General features: G+C 37.8%; 1 protein-coding gene across 3 annotated transcripts in view; it reads left to right on the top strand.

The window, feature by feature from the left end:
• Window positions 1-23,318, top strand: part of MARCHF6 (membrane associated ring-CH-type finger 6) — a 222,465-nt gene extending 199,147 nt beyond the window's left edge. For all 3 annotated transcript variants that reach the window (XM_088442345.1, XM_088442346.1, XM_088442344.1), the window contains exons 22-26: window positions 10,207-10,341; window positions 19,243-19,332; window positions 20,481-20,613; window positions 21,205-21,340; window positions 21,598-23,318. In XM_088442345.1, coding sequence (XP_088298471.1) covers window positions 10,207-10,341; window positions 19,243-19,332; window positions 20,481-20,613; window positions 21,205-21,340; window positions 21,598-21,691 — 588 coding nt within the window. In that variant the 3' untranslated portion in view covers window positions 21,692-23,318. The remainder of the gene's footprint in view (window positions 1-10,206; window positions 10,342-19,242; window positions 19,333-20,480; window positions 20,614-21,204; window positions 21,341-21,597) is intronic.
• The last annotated feature ends 749 nt before the right edge of the window (window positions 23,319-24,067 follow it).

The raw sequence follows: 24,067 nt of genomic DNA, 5'->3' as shown, positions 1-24,067 counted from the left end.
CCTAAAACTACTTATTACATGGGTGACAAATAAATATTATATTTCTCTATTCCAAAGTTTCAGGACATGTCCCGAAATGTTGGAATAAAGAAATTAATATTTAGCATAAAATGCAGAGTGTCGCCATTCCTGTTATTCCTGTATTTGTAAAGGAGTATCGAAATTTTGTATATATAACCGTGTCCTGAAGACGGGGGATGGACCCCGAAACATTGATACACTGATGTAGTAAAGTATCGATTTTCTCCACTGAAAGCAGACAGAGTGCCACTTTGTTATACGGGGATACATATATATCCCGTATAAATATTGTATACAGTGGGGCAAAAAAGTATTTGGACAGCCATCGATTGTGCAAGTTGTTGCACTTTAAAAGATGAGAGAGGTCTGTAATTTCCATCATAGGTACACTTCAACTGTGAGAGACAGAATTTGAACAAAAAATTCCGGAAATCACATTGTATTATTTTTAAACAATTTTTTTGTATATTCTTGTGGAAAATAAATATTTGGACACCTACCAACCAGCAAGAATTCTGGCTTTCACAGACCTGTTACTTCTTCTTTAGGAAGCTCATCTATCCTCCACTCGTTACCTGTATTAATGGCACCTGTTTGAACTGGTTAACTGTATAAAAGACACCTGTCCACACCCTCAAACAGTCAGACTGCAACCTCTTCACCATGGCCAAGACCAGACTAAGGACACCAGGGACAAAATTGTAAACCTGCACAAGGCTGGGATAAGCTACTCGACTATAGGCAAGCAGCTTGGTAAGAAGAGATCAACTGTTGGCGCAATTATTAAAAAATGTAAGAAATACAAGATCACTGACAATCTCCCTCGACCAGGGGCTCCATGCAAGATCTCACCTTGTGGGGTATCAATGATCTTGAGAACGGTGAGGGATCATCCCAGAACTACACGGGGGGACCTGTTCAATGACCTCAAGAGAGCTGGGACCACAGTCACAAAGGTTACCATTCGTAACACACTACGTCGTCATGGATTCAAATCCTGCAGCGCCCGAAAGGCCCCCCTGCTTAAGCCAGCACATGTCCAGGCCCGTCTAAAGTTTGCCCGTGACCATCTGGATGATCCAGAGGAGGATTGGGAGAATGTCATGTGGTCAGATGAGTCCAAAATAGAACTTTTTGGTATAAACTCCACATGCCATGTTTGGAGGGAGAAGAATGATGAGTGGCATCCCAAAAACACCATACCCATTGTGAAGCGTGGGGGTGGAAACATGCTTTGGGGATGCTTTTCTGCAAAGGGGACAGGACTGATCCGTATTACGGAGAGGATGAATAGGGACATGTATTGTGACATTTTGGGGAAAAACCTCCTTCCCTCAGTAAGAGCACTGAAGATGCAACGTGGCTGGGTCTTCCAGCATGACAATGACCCCAATCAAACTGCCCGGGCAACTAAGGAGTGGCTCCGTAAGAAGCATTTTCAAGGTCCTGGATTGGCCTAGCCAGTCTCCAGACCTCAACCCAATACAAAATCTGTGGAGGAAGTTGAAAATCTGTGTTGCCCGGCGACAGCCCCAACACGGTTTTCAGTGGAGAAAATCCATACTTTACTAATCTAGAGAAGATCTGCATTGAAGAGTGGGCCAAAATACCTGCTGCAGTGTGTGCAAACCTGGTCCAAAACTACAGGAAAGTTTGAGCTCTGTAATTGCCAACCGAGGTTACTTTACAAAGTATTGAGTTAAACTTTTGGATTGTCCAAATATTTATTTTCAGCAAGAATATACAAATTAAAAATCATACAATGTGATTTCCGGAATTGGTTGTTCAAATTCTGTCTCTCACAGCTGAAGTGTACCTATGATGCAACAACTTGCACAATCGGTGGCTGTCCAAATACTTTTTTGCCCCACTGTATATACAATATATATATCTTCGTGTTTTGGATCTGGATTGGTTTTGCCAAAACCACCCTTCCGTGTTTTGGGTTCTGGGTTTTGTGTTTTGGATCTGTATTTTTTTTTAAAAAAGCATAAAAACAGCTAAAATCCCAGAATTTGTGGGTTTTTATGCTCGTATTCAATTATTAACCTCAATAACCTTCATTTCCACTCATTTCCAGTCTATTCTGAACACCTCACAATATTGTTTTAATGGCCAAAAGGTTGCACCGAGGTAGCTGCATGACTATGCTAAGCGACACGAGGTGGCGGCACAAACACGTGGCCCATCTAGGAGTGACACTGCAGTGGCAGACAGGATGGCAGTTTGAAAAACTAGGCCCCAAACAGTACATACTGCAAAGAAAAAAAAGAGGTGCAAGATGGAATTGTCCTTGGGCCCTCCCACCCACCCTTATGGTTGTATAAATAGGACATGCACACTTTAACAAACCAATCATTTCAGCGCCAGGGTCTGCCACATGACTGTGGCTGAAATGATTGGTTCGTTTGGGCCCCCACAAAACAAGCTGGCAATTAATGTGTCCCTGCACAAACTGGCTCTACGGAGGCAAGATGTCGTCCTCATCCTCCTCATCCACCGATTCCTTGGATAAAACAGGAAAAAGGGATTTAGGTGTCCCTGGACTGCTTATGGTCTTAGCCAAAGTTTCTGAACTTGACAGTAACTTTTTATGAACGCGCTGCAGGTGCCGTATAAGGGAGGATGTTCCTAGGTGGTTAACGTCCCTACCCCTACTTATTTCACCTTTACATATGGTACATATGGCAAGACAGTTGTTGTCCGGATTTGGATAGAAATATTGCCAGACCAAAGAGGTGGAATGTTTGGTCTTCTGCCCAGGCATTACCGTGATGGGCTTTTTCATCCCACGGACAACAACTGTCTCCCCCGGAGCCTGATTTAAACAAACCACATCACCATCAGAATCCTCCTCGCCAACTTCCTCCTCAGCGCCAGCTACACCAGTATCATCATCCTGTTGTACTTCAACAGTGACATCTTCAATTTGCATTTCAGCAAGTGGACTGTGGCTGCTCTTTTCAGCACTTGCAGGGGGCGTGCAAATGGTGGAAAGAGCCACCTCTTCCCGTCCAGTGCTGGGAAGGTCAGGCATCGCAACCGCCACCACACTTGGACTCTCTTTGGGGATTTGTGATATCTTCTTAGAACGCACAGTTCTTCGCTGTGCTTTTGCCAGCTTAACTTGTTTGATTTTTTTAGCGGGAGGAGGGCTTCCATCGTCATGTGAAACTGAAGCACTAGTCATGAACATAGGGAAAGACCTTAGCCGTTCCTTGCCACTCCGTGTCGTAAATGGCATATTGGCAAGTTTACGTTTCTCTTCAGATGATTTAAATGTTTTTTTTTAAGGTCATTTTCCTGAACTTTATCATTTGGGATTGGATGTGCCCTCTACTATGACATTGGGCATCGGCCTTGGCAGACTACGTTGATGGCATGTTATCGTCTGTCATGACTAGTGGCAGCAGCTTCAGCACTAGGAGGAAGTGGTTTTTGATCTTTCCCTATTTTATTTTTATCGGAGAAAGTTTGGTCCTCCATTTATGTTATATTGATATATATACGTGCGGCTAAGGCGCACACAAACACAGAAAATAATTTTTTATTTTTGTTGGCGACTAGTGCACATTGTGGGTTACACCACCCTTTAAGAAATGAGCCAGCCGGCCCTTTACTTATGGGACACAGGCGCACGCTTGGCGCTGCTCCTTTGTTGATGCACGTGCAGCCACAGTGCACACAATTCACAAACACAGAATTTTTTTTTTTATTTTGTTTGGAGTGCCCTTTAGGGGTTACAGCACCCTTTAGCGGTCAATCCAGCCGGCCCTTTATTTATGGGACACAGGCGCACGCTTGGCACTACTTTGTTGATGCACGTGCGGCTACTGTGCACACAATTCACAAACACAAAAAAATATATATTTTTATTTTGTTTGGAGTGCCCTTTGGGGGTTACAGCACCCTTTAATGGACAAGCCAGCCGGCCTTTTACTTATGGGACACAGGCGCACGCTTGGCGCTGCTTCTTTGTTGATGCACGTGCAGCCACAGTGCACACAATTCACAAACACAGAAAAAAAAATATTTTTTTTTTTGCACTTGGGGGGAGCACCTCTGATGGACAGAGCACCCCCTGGACAACACTACAGCACCCCTTTAGGACTGGGACACTGCACAGGACTTTGGAGTGGACACAGCCCCTCTGGACAACAGCAGCACAGCACAACACTACACTGCACTACACTACACAGCCCAGCCAGCCATAACTCCCACCCTCCCTTTTCACTGTCCACAGCCGAGTGAGAAAATGGCGCCGACGCGGGTGCCTTATATAGGATCCAAAACCCGCGAGACTCGGAAGGCGGGATGATGACGTTCTGCCTCGATTTCAGATCCGAGTCAGGCGGGAAAAGTCGAGCCTGACTCTGATCGGTGGGGGGGGGGGGAATATATATTCCTCCAATCTTGCGGCGGCACTCCTAGGACTTTAAACACTGATAGAAAAAAAAAAAAACTAAGGAGTGTGTAGCTTTCATTTCTTAATCCCTGGAGAGCAGCGATTTTTATATATAGTTATATCCCTGCAGAAAATTCATAGAAGAATTGAAATGTTGGATTATTGATCTGCGTGTCTGCAGTTTTTTTTTTTTTTCTATCAATGTTCAAAGTCCTAGGAGTGCCGCCGCAAGATTGGAGGATTATATGGTGTATGTGAGATACACAAGGAAGGCACCTATTCAAATTTGTTGAGTGTGCCGGCTATTTTGGGTGATATATAGAGATATATATATATATTATATATATATCTCTCTATATCTAAATGGCTGCTCTCCAGGGATTAATAAATGAAAGCTACACACTCCTTAATTCCAATGTTCCAGTAAGCGTTTCATTTTCATCATGGATCCTTGAGTGTGTAGCTTCAATGTTTTTAAGTCCCGCCATTTAGTATTGTTCTTTTACACATTCCTATTTGGACTGTGTTGGAAGGCAACCTGGCATGTATTACACTTTATAAACTAATGAGTGCCAGATTCATTGTGTGTGTGTGTGTGTGTGTGTGTGTGTGTGTGTGTGTGTGTGTGTGTGTGTGTGTGTGTGTGTGTAAACCAACATGATTGGACACACTAGATCACAAGACCGTACATTGTTTCCCAACGACCGCACACCTAACACCTGATCTACTTCCTACTATTATCTGAACCTCATCACAAAGCCACAGCTGTATCACTCCACAAGTGTAAACATTAAGATCTCTCTCAGAGACACTGCTCACAGAAAAGCAGCACACCACTGCCTCACTGAAATACACATTTTTGACCAAAATATGTCAACAAATGAAAAATAGTTCAAATAAAACTGCCTGTTCTGAACAATTTTTATCTCCTAATAAAAATTAGGCTTTGCTAAAAGTATTGATATATTCATAAATCCATACATTTGACAAGGAATTAAAAACAAATGGTGCAAGATTACACATACATTAATAATAAACACGCAGTATTCCAAAAAAATTGTAATATTGTCAATTTCTATATTAGTATCAAACTGTGGCCACAGATAACTTTTTATGCCGGCATTTAGTTAGTACTTTTAGAAACTGTATTAATCTCTCATACTTTATAAGACAGCTTTATATAACCAATTAGTAAAGAATGATTGTTAGTCAGTTACTTGGGTTGCTCTTAAAAAAAATCCCATTTCCGTAGGGTAAAAAGGCTTGCACCATAAGGAAACACAATTGAAATTTGAACTCCGAAATAAGGGTGGAAAAAACTTACACCTTTTAAAAGTGCTTTTTTCGTAGGAATTTAGGTAGCTATCTGTATTGGTTAGACTTGTCTTTCTTATTCTGTATGGATAAGCCAGACAAGGGTTCTAAAAAAACAGGGATAGTCACTTTTTATACTTGTATAAAATGTGAGAAAAATTGTCAAAAGATTGGGACTCAGGGTCACTCTGTGCTGGTTGTTCACAGGGGGTTTCATTACCAGGAGGTTCGGCTGAACAGCCGGTGATGCCTGATTGGGCCAGATCTATGGTTGAGGCCATAGGTGAATTACCTCACTCTCCAGAAAATCTGATACCCTGTGCTCAAGCTCCTATTTTCCTCTGATCCCCGGTAGAGCCCAGATGGGCCCAGAATATGGGACGATGTCTCGCTCAGATGGCAACTTCCCTAAATAAAATGGTTTTAACAACCTCTTCCCAGGAATAAGGGGAATTGGATTATGACTGGGAAGACACCTAACACTAGGAGGGTGACTTCCATTATGATTCAGGAGTTTCTATATTGATAGATGCGGTCAGGGAGACTTTGCATCTGCAAGAAACAGCTATTACAGAGATGTATATTTTCCCAGAATTTTCACATTTTGAAAAAAAAAGCCTGGTTAAAACCCGATTCCAAATTTCATATTCCGAAAAAATTTAAGTGTCTTTATCCTTTTTCGGAAGAGGTTGCCAAGCTTTGGGAAATTCCACCCACGGTGGATGCTCCTATTGCTAGATTGGTTAGGAATACTGTTATTACCACAACACATATATAAACACTTTAATAGATACTATTCAGGTACAGTCTCTTATTTCAGCTTTAGCCATTTCCGCCAGGAGTTCGCTGTGGCTCAAAACATGGAAGGCAGGCATGGAATCCAAGCATGCTTTAGAGGCATTGCTTCTTTAAAGAGGTTCTTTGTTTGGTCCAGAATTAACAAAAATTGTTTCTCAGGTTACAAGTCCTTACCTTCCTGTAACTACACCAAAAATGAAATCCCCTAGGTTTCATTCCTTTCAGGATCAAGGCAGGGGAAGCTTTAAGGCCTTCCGGAGTGTGTCTAGGGGTCCCCGGAGAGGGACCTTCAGGGGACGTGCTGTCCCTGGCACCACAAGCCCTGCGGCTAAGTCAGAAGGTCAATCCACATGACTGTCACGGGACTGGGAGCGTATCCTGGAAATGTGTATGGATAATAAGAAATAAGGTAAAAAGTGGTACAGTGCAGCCCCCTGAGCCTTCAATGTTCTAGCACAGTGTCCAGTATGTAACTTTTCCGCAGGAAACAGTCACAACAGAGTAGTTAAAGGTGATATTTCTAATGTGCACTGGATTGCAGCTGTGCATTGGAAATAATAAGAAACACAGGGTTAGGTACAGGATCCTGGTGGTCGGGATGCCGGCGGTCATACCGTCAGCAGCATCTGAATCCTGACAGAATTAGGTAAGTAACCCACCCCAACCCACCTTTCCCGCAGCCTAACCCTCCCAACCCCTGCCCACTACATCCCGAAACACAAAGCCACTCTACTGAAATATATAAAAAGGGGTCAAAGAAATAGAATTTTCTAATACCCAGCTGTTGCCAGAGACTTCCCTGAGTGTCCAATGGGACAGAAAGGATTAATCTTGTATAGATTTGGTCCAGCCTGGTTCCAAGCTCTCTCACAGAGATAAAGTGTTTTAGGAAATATGGTCAGGGGAGGATCACAGGCACCCTCCTCTATAACGATGCAGTAGCAGGCTCAAGGCCAACAGGTTCGCAACATGCTGTAAAGAGTGATCCTAAGGTGCTGCTGCAGCAGTGATGCTGCAGGCCACAGCCGTAAAGGTGCCCATACACGGGCAATTTGTATCAGATCCGATCTCTCATACGATTCCCTTGAATCCCATCAAGGTTTCTTTAACCATCACACAGATAGAATAGCAAGATGCTCACATTGGTTCTTACTTGAGAATAACTGTAATGAATCTCCTAAAGGTTTCTTTATCTTCCATTAAGAGCAGTATCTCTCAGAGAAAAAAAGAAAACTTCACATGGTGTAGTATTTAAAACTACATTTAATAAACAAACAATTAAAAAGATAGGGGGTAAAACCTCCGTACCGGATGGATGGTGATAACAGGCACTGGTTGCAGTCATGGATAGGGGAGTCCTTTTAGGGGAAAAGAAGAAGGAACGTGTAGAGAACAAGTTTACTATGTCTTTCTGTACTACTTTCAATAGGCAATATAAAAATATAGAAAGTATTATTAAAAAGAACTGGAATATTCTCTTAAAGGATGAAGCCCTTGGGAAAATTCTTACTAATAAACCTAAATTTATATACAGACAAGCACCGACTATTAAGGATTCTTTGGTATCTAGTGCTTTACCTATGGATGGTAAAAGGTTTCTCCCGAGAAATAAGGGTTTCTATAGATGTGGTGACTGTAAGCTTTAGAAGGCTTGTCCTAGTAGTTTATCTAGAGTTACTGAATGTAAAACACAAGGTAGAAACCATAAAATCACTGATTTTATTACGTGTCATACACGTTATGCTATATACGCTATTGAGTGTTCTTGCAATTTAGTTTATGTAGGTAAAACTAAAAGGGCATTAAAAACGAGATGGGCAGAACACGTAAGAAATATTGCAAAAAGTTTGGAAGGTCATCCTTTTTCAGCTCATTTTAAAAGCCAACATAATAGTTCACCCAAGAGTATTCAACGATTCTGTGGTATCTCGATTATTAAAGAGAACTGGAGATCAAACAATAGGGATTTACGTTTAGCCCAAACAGAAATGAGATGTATATACAATTTGAATACTTTGAAGCCCGCAGGTCTGAATCATGATTTGGAAGTTAAATGGTTTCTTTAATTATGTTTTTTATTAAATGTTTTTTATGTTTTTATAAATATTTTTATATATATATATATATATATATATATATATATATATATATATATATATATGCATATTTAATTTTTTTATGTATATTTAATTTTTTTCTTCTGTATTTGAATTACTTTTAATCATGGTAATGTGGTCTGATCATATATATTTAGTAGCAAATATGTAAATGAGGTTCGGATATTCCACCGATGTGTATATCTTGTTTATGTTTATATCACCATGGCTACTATTTAGTATCCCTATAGATTCTCTTCCTGCAGCCGCCCTCACTGTTTATCTGACTGGTCGAAATTTTGCGACCAGATCAGATAAAGTGCCTGGTGTTGTTTGAAAATTGCGACCATGTCACTAAAGTGGTTAAATGCTGCTTAACCAAGACAAAATATTGATACAAGCAGCATATAGACATAAGCAATAGGCTATGGTTGGTGCTAAGCATGTGACTGATATGTTTACAACCAGCATTCAATAGTTTACTGGCAGTGCTGTTACCACAAGGACTATAAAAACAACATTGGCCTTATGTTGCTTCTTATCCAAGCGTCCTACTGGCACTTACAGATGTGAACTCATTCACCTAGCATTTTTGCACCATATGGCGTGACACTCTTGGTGTAATCACGGCCACAGATAACAATGTGTACTTTTTTTTAACTTTGCATGTTAGTTGCATCATAGTCCACATAGAAAGTTGCTGAGAGTGTACTTAAGGATGCTAATTAGTACTTTAGTCGCAAAGGAATTGGTATAAAATGTGAACAAAGTTGCAGATTAAACATAACTATACATGTCGGGTGGCATGACGTGGCCACTCATATTGGTCTGGTATATAGTACACACTTTAAACATCCACTGAGTTCATTATATAGGTTGAGTCTCCCATATCCAAAATGCTTGGGACCAGGGGCATTTTGGATAACGGAATATTCCGTATTTTGAAATATTTGCATATCATAATGAAATATCTTGGGAATTGGACCCCAATATACACACAGAATGCATTTATGTGTTATATACACCTTATACACACAGCCTGCAGGTCATTTTATACAATATTTTCAATAATTTTGTGGCTCAAGCAAAGTTTGTGTTCAGAAATGAAATTAATTTATATGTCATACACATCTTATATACACAGCCTGGAGGTAATTTTATACAATATTTTTAATAATTTGTGCCTTAAACAAAATTTGTGTGCATTGAACCATTAAAAATCAAAGGTTTCGTTATCTCAGTCATGCCAAAATTATTCTGTATTTCGGAATATTCCGTATTTCGGAATATTTGGGTATGGGAGACTCAACCTGTATAATAAAGTATCACATGACCATTTGGTTTATACCATAACACAGAGTTTCCCAAACTCTGCCATCACAGTCCAGGTTTTAAGGGTATCCATGCTTGAGTCCAGATGGTTAAATCAAATTGACTGAGGTACTTAAGTCACGTGTGTTCAAGAATGGATATCATTAAAACCTGTACTGTAATAGTTGAGTATGGGAAACTCTGCCGTAACCATGTTTATTTAAAGAAAAAGACACTTTAACATGCATATTTTCAAATTAGATCTTGAAGACGCTGATCGTTGCCCTTCTCTTGGCTGGTGCTATTCCTCTTCTACTTGGGCTTTTATTTGAATTAGTAATCGTTGCACCTCTGCGGGTACCTTTGGATCAAACTCCACTTTTTTACCCATGGCAGGTAAGTTGAAATGGTTAGTTATGTATTTGTTAACAGTGATTATTTTCCCTAATAAACTTTTAATAATGGATTTAGCAAAATATTAACATAAAACACAATATTTTAAGATAAGCAGTTCGTACAGGTGTATTATTCAATATACAGGAAAAATCAGATGCACTTCACAGTGCGAGCAAAGCATTTTCATTTCACACAATTATGTCTTGTATTTAAAACTTAAGGTTTTTTTTAGTATAACAGTCTGAATGTGTATACGAGTGCTACAATGCAGCTGCTGCTGGTTTTTTTTTTTTTTCACACCAAGGTCCGTTGTGCTTCGTATACAGATTCAGTGCATACATCCATCCTTGTCTATAAAGCAAATCCTTTTGTCTTAATAAAAGTAGATTTCACTTATCAGGAAGTACTCTTCTACTGACAGCACGGAACATGCTCTTAAAATGTATTTATTAAAAAAAATTAAGTGCCTAGCCACACTTTTCATTTACATGTTCTTAAAACAAGTGCACAGCTGCAATATATATCATGTCTTAAAAAACAAGAGCAGTCTTAAAAAGCAGGACTACAGCTGTCACTGTAAGCAGGTGCAAAGCGCAACAGAATATGCTGTGCTATATAAGAAACTGTTATTAAATAAATCTGCATACCCGACTTTGGAAACAATGAGTGTTTTATGATGAAAAAGTTTGACAAGTTATTAGCCCGGGACCTGGGTTCCGACACCCGCCTCCTTTCTTCCGCTGTCCGGTAGTGGTATAGTAGGAATACTAGTTTCCACAATAAATGACTATCTTCATCTGCTGCTGCTGACGCGTGTCTACCCTAATGGTTCTTTGGTAAGGCACAGTTGAATGTGGTCAGGTGGTCATACTTGTATTTTCAAACATCCAGTGTACACATTGCCAACACTTATACTATATACGTGTTCCTGATATTGCATAATAATTACCCAGTATTTTTACTAAATACAATTCAAACAGCATAAAAAAATTAACAAAACAATTTCCAATAAATACATTTAAAGCTTGCAAAATATTACCAAACTCACATTCATTGTCAATCCTTATAATTAACATATTCCAGCATCCCTATTTATTGCCATTGATGTAGAGCAGCGTTCAACACTTAATAATAATTAAAAATGGTACAAATACATATTTTAGCATATTCCTGCCATCCTTATTAAACCGCATTAGATGGAACAGTTACTTGTTTTGTTCATCTTTTCTAGAAGAAGGGGGGGGAGAACAAACCTTTTGTATGTGTTTCATTTTAGAAACCACTTTATTTAAAAATCTGAATTGAGACCAGTACATTTCTGAAAGGTGGAAAAGTGGCCTTTAACTCTATAAATGTTTGACAAACTTGGGTGGGATAAGTAGGAGACAGTCAGCTGCTGAAAGGGCTTTAAGCTTCGAGTTCCCACTCATAAGAGATCATTTGTTTTGAGAAAATGTTTCATAGTGAGGTATCGCCAAATTCAGAGTTGGGTAAATGCAGTTTGATCTGGATATTACTAAATGAATGCAACTGTCCTACCCATAAAATATCTTCAATATCTTCTTGAGACCAAAGTTTAGAGGCCGTTTTGGAAACACCAGAGGGGAAAAGCTGATTTGCAAATATCATAGTCAGAGGGGGGGTAGGGAGAGAGAGGAGATAGTCTAATCTTATAAATCACTTCCAAATGGCTTGTGTAGGGCTCACGGTCGGGTGAGATATGTTAGGCAGACAAGAGAGCCAGGGCAGAAAGGATATAGGAGACTGTAAAAACAGAGCCTTCAATGAACACTCATTGTTTAGCATAACCACCCCATTAGTATGTGTGAATATGAGGGAGCTGAAGTCCACCAAGGTGACATCGTCTAAAGAGGACATCATGTTTAAACCGAGATGATCTCCCACCCCACACAAATTATTTTAATCCCTAGTGTAGGTCTGCAAACCACCCACGAGGGATAGTCACTGCTAGAGCTTGTAGGAGATTAACTATTTTTGCTTATTTTAATAATATAATAATAAAATCTTAAACTTTTAATATACTATATAACAAAATATTTTAAATAAAACAAATGGTGAAAAGAATTAAAAACGTGATTAAAATAATTCTGATCCTATACTGTCGCCACTGTCAAAATCTATGTATCGTATATCATTTAACATAGATCTCCAATGCCTATATTCACAAAAGAATAATAGGCTATGACGCAAATAAGAGGACTCAAAAAGTTCAGCGGGAAATTAATCATGTATGTAAGACTGTTAAATCCTCACACGCGTCAAACATATATAATGGAGCTGAAAAACGTTGTTCATACAATGGGAACATAATTAAGCTGTACAACGTGTATAAGATATTCAGCAAGTCAAATATGTTTCAGGTCTATATGTAAATTTTAACCAATCATAATCTGCACGCGAAAATACAATACCAGCATACTTAATACAATGGTTTCCCTAGTGATTTGTAATTTTTTTGCTGATGGATATTTTGCAGATACCCTGCTGTCAGGGAAACAAGCAGAATGAAAAATCTGATTAAATGTTTCCATGTGATCAAAAGTAGCGAACAGACGTAGCTTCTACTATGTGCCCTGTTAGTAGGTGTTTTCTAGGGGTTGGCTATGGAATCCCAGGCAGTCGGGATGACGGCTGTCTAAAGACCGATAGCGGCATCCCGATCCTGAGTTTTCCGACAGGGGTATGCTATCCTTCACCCCCTAACTCTCCTTTTCTCTACCCTAAACCTCCCTACTCCGCACCCTAACCCTCCTGATTAGTGCCTAAACCTAACCCTCCCCCGTTAGTTCCTAAGCCCTCCCCCGCAGGTAACTGCTAAGAGCCACCGCTGTACTTATGATCGGGTTGCCGGCTGTTGGGATCCCGGCGCCGGTCTTCTGTTTGCAGTTCTGGATTTCGGCGCCAGGATTTCAATAGACGGCATCCCAATAGTAGGTTTTTTGACTGCATCCCGTTTTCTACATCATGATTCCCTCACATTCTCTTGAGTCTTTAATTATTCACACACAGGGCGATATTCAATTAGTTTTGCGTCCGTGAAAAAGTTCCGCCTGCTGGACTTTTCACCTACATCGTGTGTTTTGAACGCGTAAACTTATCGTGTGCGTCCCCGCTATTCGTTGTATTCAATTACAAACAAGGCGAAAACGGCAAGTGGCGAATGTAAAACAGGCGGAAAGTACTGTCAGAATAGGGGAAATCAGGCTGAACGCCCCAAAAAGATGAACTAACATTGGGGATCACTGTAGTAGTGTTCCAAAAGCCATAATAAAAGTATTTGGGGTACTGAAGTTATTTAAAATCCTTGTTAGTGTTCTTGTTAAAGTGGTGAAGAATGGCATTAATCAGTATTTTTTGGTGAAAATAAGTAGTCCAGTCAAATTTGTGGTACTTGAAAATGGGTGCTAGCATGTTTTAAAGTCTCTAAAGTGATGTTTCAAAAAAACTTGAAAAACGCATCGGCAATTCTAAAAACACCTGACCCATCCTTGCAGACCCCTAAGGTGGCTATTTTGCCCCAGATTTTTTGGCATAGTTGTCCTTTGGGGGGCTGTCCCAAGGGTTCTGAGTGGTTTCCCCAACTTTGCACCCCAAAATAAAAATGTTGCACTTCTTTTCTCCTGCTATTCTTAGGCGAATCTTTTTCGCCTATTACATTGCATTGACTTTCTGCGTACGCGAAAACCGTCTGGAATTGAATTTGGAGAGAAGTTCCAACCACACGTAAAGCCGGGATTGGCGATACTTTTCAGCGGATACTGGCTTTTCGTATCTAATTGAATATGGCCTACAGTCTGCTAGATGGTACATATATGGACTTCATTTACTAAAACACAATTGATATATATTGCTGAAAAACATTAATAAACCTGTGTGTGGTCAAATCAGCAAAGCATATATGCCTGAGGCAAAATATACTGTTGGGCAGCACAAATATGTATATGAATATCATTACACATTATAGATTGTCTATTTTAAAAATAGTTTGGAATGTTATTCATATGGGTATTACGCAGATGGTACACCACCAATGTAAAAGTGTTTTTCTATTTTCAGATTGTGCCAATTTATTGGCTTGTAGATGGCCAAATTCAGTTATAGCCAAATAAATAGCATTTTTTAGGTCCTCTCTGTGCTAGTTACCCACAAGGGCGTAAATAGGGGTGTGTGAGCAGTGTCGCCAACACGAGAGTGCAAGTCCATGCACCTTTGTTGCTGCCCTAGTGGCATCTCTTATTTCTTGTACTGTGCCTGGAGAGTTACATGAACACTTCCATAGGAAACGCTTGGAGCTTAGCTTATTGATTTGACTCCCGTCTTTATATGAGTAATGAGTGTATGATTTATTATAATCTTTATAAATAGTGTAAAAGGAAGTGCTATTTCTCTATATTTTCCCTAGCATTGAGAGTTTTTATTATAGAACCAAATCTACTATTGACCATTAACTTTTCATAAGTAATTCATTAACAAACTACTTGCAAAGTATCAGTGCACCTTATCTGCTTAAATTGCTGCAATGACAATTATATTTATATCAAGGATTGCACCCAAGACGTAATTTCATCTAAAGTCATATGTATATTCATTTAACAATCAATTTTCAAAAATACATGTAAAATAAAACTCTATTTATGCATGCTATATCACTTGTTTTAGATAGAGATATAGCAAACATACTAGTAACCAGTGCAATAACCTATTTTAATATATTGAAAATATTGCTATACTAGAACTGATGCATTAAGAAAACTACCTGCTTCATTTTCTTAAAGTGTACCTGTTCACACATTGAAAGCAAGAATTCCACCACTTATTAAAGATAATTATTTAAGTGCTTGAATCAAATATTTAAATGAAAAAATAAACACTTTATTATCACTGATCACATAATACTTTGTAAATCCAAACCATGAGTACAGTATATAAATTAAATATTTCCTCTAATGCTACCCAGTCAGTACTATAACACTATTATCACATTGTAAAATATTTTTTTTTTTCTTATTAGTCTTCAGGGCTTTTAAAAATACAAAAAATGTTTGCTTTATTTAAATTGTAAAACTAAAGAAGGTATACACTTGTCCATTTGAGTGGACATCATGCATCATCAACATAAAAAATTGCTCTATTTATTGTGGTGCAGTATTTTAACCGTGAAAGTACTTTTTTTCATTTAACTTTGAAACCATACCAGACATTTGTATTTTTTATTTTTTTGCAATTTGTTCTGATCAAGTAGCTTACTGTATTTATTTTCTCCATAACAAAAAAAACCTCTTAAGTTGAAACCATGCATTTTTTATGCTGATTTATGGCTATAGTTATCCAGAAGTAAAAATCTCAGTATTTAGAACACAAATATTGTCATTTACTTTTGAGCTTGCTTCTTATCTAGAAAGTTTTACCTTTTTCATGAACAAATTTGACTGATTTTAACACTTCATGTGAAAGTTACAGAAGCACCCTGGCTTCTAAGGCTCAAGCCACTGCATGCAGATGTACTTAGTTTTACGTGTACAAGCTACATCGTGGCACCTTTTAACATGTTTTGCAGCCAAAAGCTTTTGATTTCCCATCACTAAACCTGATTTCAGTGGAGTGCCTTTGACACTGCTCTGCGCTTAAACAGAAATGGTGTCTTGCTTGGTCATACTCTTTCGACGTTGCTCTATAGAGTCAGGGTTGATCAATTCTCAAACAAAAGATGCTTTGAAATCCAACTGATTTTTGTCATTGAATCCATACATTCGATACAGCAGCCATGTGTTTACACAAGTCACATCAAGAAAGTAAAAGAACACCATAACATACCATGTCTTGTTTTTGCGTCTGTGTGGGTACATCGCCACACACTGATCCATGAGATCCACAACTTTCCCCCCCAATGTTCGTGTTATAAAGTTTAATAACAAATGTTTGAGGCATGTGGATCACTTCTTTTCTTTCTTGCTCCACCTCTGGGCAGAATCTTGTGGCTGCATGCCTGCACAGGGTGATACAACATGAATCAATGAACTGTCTATTCATTTATGTATTGGTTATGTTTTCACCATTGGTAACAACTGATAATGCGCCTCTTCCTTCTACCTTCAGCTGTTTCTTACTCTTCAACTTTGATTGTGTTCCCATGAGCCTGTTAGCTATACATGTCTCTGTTGCATAGATGCCCTAGTTGCGTAACTTCTGGAGGAGAGTAAAGGTACAAAACAAGTTATCAAAAAAAGACCTTTTGATTTTTGTTTTGGATGTCATCACACAAGCCAAGAACCATGCCAGCACACATACCCAGTGCACTAACTTCAGCCCTGTCTCCACTTGTTCCCTGGTATGTACAATACATCTCAATCTATACATGTACCCAGATATTCCTGCTCTCACCCACACCTTCAAACCCCATGGCTTGGGTTTCTTGGGAATGCACTACTTGATGGACTGATGGCCCTTGAGACGGAATGAATTGCTCATCAACAAACTGAAACTCATCAGGATCAACTGCTCCACTAAAGGATGCCTTCAGTTTGTCTAACACAGGCTGAACTTTGACAGGTTTGTCTTTGTTTCGTTGCTGTTGAGAATAATTGTCTACAAAGTGAAGTAAACTGAGAAGCTCTACAAATCTTTTTACAGACATTGCATTTGCAATCCAGTTAAGACGAGTCCCTTCATTTGCAGACAAATATATTCTGGATCTGGGATATCTGAGATTGGACATATACCATATTTTTTCCAAAGAAAACATTTCAATTCATGACTTGTCAGTGACAGATATTCTTTCCCTTTCTGGAGTGTGTACAAATTTGTGTTGTGGACACTTTAGTCAGTCGGGGTAACAGAAAATAGGTGCATAAAGAAGTGTATGGGTTCTGTACCATCAGCATTCACTTCGTGCTGTCCTAAAAATGTGGACAAGACACCTTCAAAATCACTGTCTTTTTGGTTTTCCACAATTTACTGTGTTTCTGTTTTCCTTTTGCTACCTGAAGTATTTCATCATCATATTCATCGTTTGTTTCACTACCACTTTCACTGCAGCTACTAAAGCTCCCTGCTCCTTCTCTCTTCAGGTCTGGCTGCCATTCACCATCATCACAGTCAGTGTCGGTACCACTGGAATTTGATGGAATCTCTTCTACTAGTCTGTCCCTAACCCTGTTGCTAGATGCTCCTGATGTCTGGAGTAAATAAAAACAATACTACTAAAGCATTCACCACTATTACCAGAGCTGCTACTAATGATAATTGAATAATTTACAATTTTAAAAAGTTAGCCTTATATACATCATTATATGTTATCTATCTGCTGTCAAAGCTGTGGTATGCAGATATAGCTATTATATGAGGACAATATGAAGGTTACACCTATATACCATGATAAGCCTTGCTCGCAGTATCTTTGTATTGCCGACGTCCACTGAAGTGGACATATAATTTTACGTCAGCTGTGAAAATAATAAATTGAGTATTTGATTAAAACATCTACAGTATTATGCCCTAAATATTGCTTTCCTTGAATTTATTTTTTTTACCTGCTCTGCTAAATTTAAGTAAAAATATTTTACAGAAATCACTGAAGTGCTCGTGCTGGTAAACTTTTCTCAGCCATTTTATTTTGACCTTATTGTTTTTGTAGGAATTAAAAGCTGCCATTAGGTGGCATACCTTCTATGATTGGTAGATGTACAATGAAGAGGATACCTGCACTAGTGATGTAAAAATATTTTTATTGAAGATAATGACTGATAAACGGCTGTCTACTGTAGTGGCATCTATGCATGAAAGGATTAATTTAATCACTTAACTAATATTTTTTATAAATATGTCCCCAAATGATCAAATTATGTAAATAACAGATAATTAAACCTGCTGATTTGATATGATATGATAAAATTATACTGAATGAAGTCTATGTAATTTGCAGAAAAAAAAAAAAAATAGACCATCTATTTTGGGAAAGTTTTGGGAGAATGTTTGTTTGTTTTTTAAAAAAAATTATATAGTTTTTATATAGTTTAAAATAAAAAAACCTTTACTCTGTGTAGGTATATAAATACACATGTATGTGTTAGCATTGGTGTTTTTGTTGTATGTTATTTACTGTTTAAAGCTACTTCTTGCAGGACTTGAGCAAGAAGAACATTCAGATCTGTATTGCCCATCTCAGTGGGGGGGGGGGGGGCATGGCTGTGCTGTAGAGGGGAGCCCGCTGCAGCCTGGGGACGATCCTATTAAGATCGCCAATCAGTGTGAGTGGCCGAAAAGAGCTACCTGCGGCTGCACTGAGCTCCTACAAGTCGGGCTGCTGGAAGACTGACTTTTAGGTTTGTCCCCCTCTTGTAGCCCTGCTAGCAGGAGTAGGCTAGGGAAAGGTTGCAATGGAGGAGCCAGCCTGGTAGGCTGATCCCGGCGGCTCCCGGAAGATCAGCTTCCAGTAGCCGCTGGCAGTATCTGATACAACCATGCCAGGCAAATGGTTAATTCTATATCAAAACTAACATCCAAAAACAAAATGCCATTCACACCACAGTAATTTAAAGAAATAAAAACTATTGTAAATTAGTGTAGGTTTCTAAGTTTTAATCATGATATGTAAAAATTAGAATGAATCTAAAAAGTTTAAAAACATTTGTTTAATTTAGAGAATTTTTTTTTACTGAAAATCACAAAGGTTGAGGTGAGGTGTTATTAAATGAATTAAAGCTACTTAAAACAAAAAATTAACTAATGTAGAGAAGTTCTAATGTACCATTATAAATCATGTTTGCTCCAAAACCTAATGCTTTTTGTAACTTTCTCTTTAAATAATTGTTGAAAGAATGCTATTGGTTTGAAAGCATAAATAGTCATTAAAGTGTGTTTTTTTTTTTTTTTTTTTTGCAGGACTGGGCTCTTGGAGTTTTACATGCCAAAATAATTGCTGCTATAACTCTGATGGGTCCTCAGTGGTGGTTGAAAACTGTAATTGAACAAGTAAGTAAAACATTGATAGAAAATTTGTTGTTGATATGCCAAAATGGGCACAAATATATATATAATTTTTTTTTTTTTTTTAAATGTTTGTATTAATGCATCATTCATAGTGCATTGAACAGCCTAATAATAAAAGTATGTGTTGCTGAAAAAAAGTCAATACAGAATGCAAATGTCTGATATGTACACCAATAGTGCCTGTCAACATTCAGATACAGTATACATCTTATAGAAGGTACAACCTAGAAAAATGTTGTCCACAACTACCTTAACTCATGCCTGTAGTAGAGGTGAGCGGTTCGGTTTTGACTCTGTTCTTTTTGCCAAATTAGTGCAAGTTTAGTTTATTCTTATTGGCTATCCAAAACACTTGAGAGTCGGATCAGCCACTAAGATGTCTGTTTTGACATCCGAACATAACAAAGTAAAACCAAACCGCTCATCTCTCTAGTCCAGAGGTTCCCAAACGCAGTCCTCAAGGCTCCCCAACAGTTCAGGTTTTAGAGATATCCATGGCTTAATTAGTTGCGGGTTTTAATTAGTACCTCAGTCAATTTGAATTAACCATCTATGCTCAACCATGGATATCTCTAAAACCTGAACTGTTGTGGAGCCTTGAGAACCACTTTTGGGTACCTCTGCTCTAGTCTATAGTAATATAATATACTGAACTAATTATTCTTTAGAAAATAAGTTCTCTTTTAGGATTAATCTTCTGTAGGTGAGCTTCTATTGATGTTGGTAAATTGATGGACAAATTTTAAAATTTAAGTAGGGAGACAAAAGACCTCCTTCTGACCTTTTTCTGAAACACACCTTCATCTTGAAATATTCGTGTTCTTAGTAACGGTACTCTCTTGAATTAATATTGTTCATCAGTGCTCCAGAGAGAGGCCTCTATAAATCCCACTCTTTGCTATACTTGGGGTAGGATTGATTGAGAAAAAGCTTGTCCAAAGTGTATATTAAAAGCTATATTTAAGTTTTGCAATTCATTACCACAAAAACTACATACTTAGTTAAAATAGCAACAACAAAACATCAAATTGACATATATTGCAACATAATTCACTATATATAGTTTTTGTTTGGTTACTATACTTTGACTGTGAACATTTGTGTTATTCACTATTATTTTTTTTTTATAGGTTTATGCAAATGGAATACGCAATATTGATCTACATTTTATAATACGCAAACTAGCTGCTCCAGTCATCTCTGTACTTTTGCTGTCGCTGTGCATACCATGCATTATTTCTGCAGGAATTGTACCATTAATTGGTATGTTACTCATTTGTGCTTTGTTTGCCACCCATGTGTATACATGCCTCTAAAATTATAACAAATATAAAAGAGTATAATAATATGTTAATGAAATCAACACAATTGCACAGTTTACACATTGTTTTCATAAAGGAAAGCTTGAAATGAGTTGAAATGGACATTAACGGAAATTATTGCTTTATTTGATCTATCCCTCAATTTCAATCTGTGACATAATATACAATATATATCTCCTGTTTACAGATTAGTGTTTCTTGCAACATTTTCTTATTCCCAGTGATGTAAAGTTGAGATTGCAAATTTGTTCGGTGTATTGCCCCTGACAGTTTTTATCTAGAGTCTAAAAATAGGCATAGTTATTTCCTGTGAAGAATGCAGAGTTCCTATACAAAGACATTATTGAGGTTACAGATCATGAACACTACATTTCCGTTCATACATTGTCCTGCAGTTTCAAAATCTAGATGTATGGACTGCATTCCTAATATATTACAGAGTAACCATTAAATGTGGTCATCTTTCAATAATTTCTCAAAGTATCATTCAATTATTGTTGTATACTAAATTGTTTTGAATTCTACCTTGCAGGTGTCACTCCTGAAATGCAGAATCTAGTTCAGCGTCGTATTTATCCTTTTTTGCTAATGGTGGTGATATTGATAGGAATACTATCTTTCCAGATCCGGCAGTTTAAGCGCCTTTATGAACACATAAAGAATGACAAGTGAGAATAGTTTTGTACTGTATTTATCAAGTCGTTTGATGGCAAGCATTTTAAACTGTATTTTAATGTGGGGAATTGTTTTTGTTGTTTAACACTTTCATTTATTAGAATGACTGGCTGTAAGCGTAAACGAATAAAACTACATATTTGGGGTTTCTAATATAAATTAATGTTATGTAGTACATTCTTTTTTCATATACAGTAATTGTCAATGTGCTACATTTCACCACGCTTTCTGTTTTTCTCTTCATTCTCAGATACCTTGTCGGTCAACGCTTAGTAAATTATGAACGAAAATTGGCCAAATCCAATATATCTTCAGCACACTCTTCTCAACTGGCACATGACTAAAAGGAAAAAAAAAGGACAAGGACTCAATTACCTTCAGAGACTCCTGAAATGCCATGCCTTTCAAAGACATTTACTAATGTTATTGTCCTACAGCACAGTTCTCTGTTTTTGGCAGTTCACATGCACAGTCTGTACATACAGTTACATCTTCAGAATTCACACTGGTCAGAACCTGCTCAAATACATTGACTTGCTGTTATCGGCACCATATTGTCTTTGTATTCATGAATGTTATGGTCAGATATGTGCAGAGGGGGAAGTGGGCATCTAATGAAGCATCCTGTGAATATCTTAATTGTAAATCTTACACAGAAAATGTATATTAATTTATTAAATCTAGTTGTCCCTTTATTTTTTTTCTTGTAACTTTTTTTTTTTTTTGCCACAGTTGGCTATTGCAGATCTGTTAAAGCTTTGTCTCCATATTAATGACATTTATTCTGCTTCCTGACATTGCGGTGACCTAAGATACATTGCATAAAACACCAAAAACAGTATTTATTGTACTGTTGAATTCATTTATCTGATCCTGTTGGGGACACTGCTACCATTGGATTATAGAACTGGTGCAGTAGCTGAGCACTCACCGATTTTATATTATGAGCAAATATGTCCTGGAGTCAGAATGCCAGAACAGATGCAGGACTGATGAACAACACATCTAATCCAAATAGTAATGGGCTGTTTAGTTTCAAGCCAACCTCTTCTGCACATTATAAAGTGCATCTGTTGCCTGAAAATCTCAAAGTTCCACACAGTAGATCTTCCACAAAAACAACTAAGAAAAATGAAGCAAAGTCTTGATTTCTGCAAGAATTCAGACCTTTACAAAAAAGGAAGCATACTGTTCCTGGAGGATGTGAATATATTTCACCACCTTTAACCATAAGGAAGGATTTGTATGCAGTTGAGACCTATCATTCTGGATTAGCAGGAAAAGAGACCTACACGATACTGCACTTAAATCAGGATTGATCCAACACAGACCATTGGCTCAAGACAACTTGCCCTGAGAAATATTGAAAGTTTATACTCTGGCTCCTTGAGCTCTAAGTCTTGATTGGGGTATATTGCTGATGGGCTTTAGAAAGGAAGAAATTCAGTGGGTTCCTAGTAAATTTCTAAATCCCACCTCCTGCACTAGCTACACCTCCCCATGGTAGTAGTGTCCCCCGATAGGAAGAAAGCATGAAACCTAGATATCAGCATAATAGCTGTTTGAACAATTATACAACAGCTAACATTTCTATTAAATATTTTAGATCTTTTACACAATGGTTTTATATAAATTATTTGTTTTGAAAGGCTTACAAATATATTTTTTTTTAAATTAGAAAAATGTATAGGTATGCAATATTTTAGCTAGATAATCCAGCATCTATAAAATTTCATACAAATTATGGAACAAAACACATATCACATTATGACCAAAATCCAAATTTTAACTTTAGAGAGGAGCAGAAATTGCCTTTCTATGTATGAAATGAGCCCACATTATGAGTCAAATTAACTGTTGCCGAATGCTCTGTAGTTGTATCCTGGAAGCCTCTGATCCTCTTTGATTTTGTATCTAACTGATGACAATCCTTAAATCCTAGCGAACAATAAAACGTAAGAATAAATTATATACGTGAAAACATGATTAGATGATAAAATTACAACAAAGAATATATTGCTGCAATTGTGTTGTTGAATTGTAGCCAGTACAGAAACCTAGCTGCAATCTTGATTAGAGATGGCTATCTGCAATGGCAGCCATTTAAAATGGAGAACAGCTAGTTTGACATCATCCAGCCTTGTAGTTTTGTGGAAATTTGTGGTGAATGAGAGTTTAACTTTAAAACATATGCAAACTATTATTTAGTCACTGAACAATGCATAAAAATGGGTCTTCTATATTTTCCTTAACATGATTGCATTTGTAATATTAAGGATGGTTCCTAACTGCAACAGCCATAAGGGCATGTCAGTATTGCAGTGAGGTGTATAGATTATTGGTATCTAAATCTGCCATAAAAATATTTAGAATATCAAAGGTTCACTGCTACTGATAATCAAAAAATAATTAGAAAGAAACAGGCTCTAAAGAATATGTATGTCCAACCCAACATGAGCTAAAATCCAATTGTGATAATGCTCCTGCAGCTCACCTGAAAAAAAAAAAGAGTACCCCTCAAAAGAACATATATAGGATTAGAAATGCTCCAGTGCTTCCCTTGTCCTACATATGATAGATTAATCCTGTTCTAAGTTTTAACAGAAACTGTATCTTGCATTGCTTGTGGAACTTTTAACAGATTACACATTTTAGGAACTATTCATAGGGAATCCTAAGGAAATAGTTTGTCATTTTTTTAGAGTCAGGATGACCGAGTT

This window comes from Taudactylus pleione, unplaced genomic scaffold (genome assembly GCF_031769625.1).
Source record: "Taudactylus pleione unplaced genomic scaffold, aTauple2 ptg000309l, whole genome shotgun sequence".
Lineage (NCBI taxonomy): Eukaryota > Metazoa > Chordata > Amphibia > Anura > Myobatrachidae > Taudactylus > Taudactylus pleione.
The sequence above is the reverse complement of the archived record's forward strand: the minus strand, read 5'-3'. Positions and strand labels throughout refer to the sequence as shown.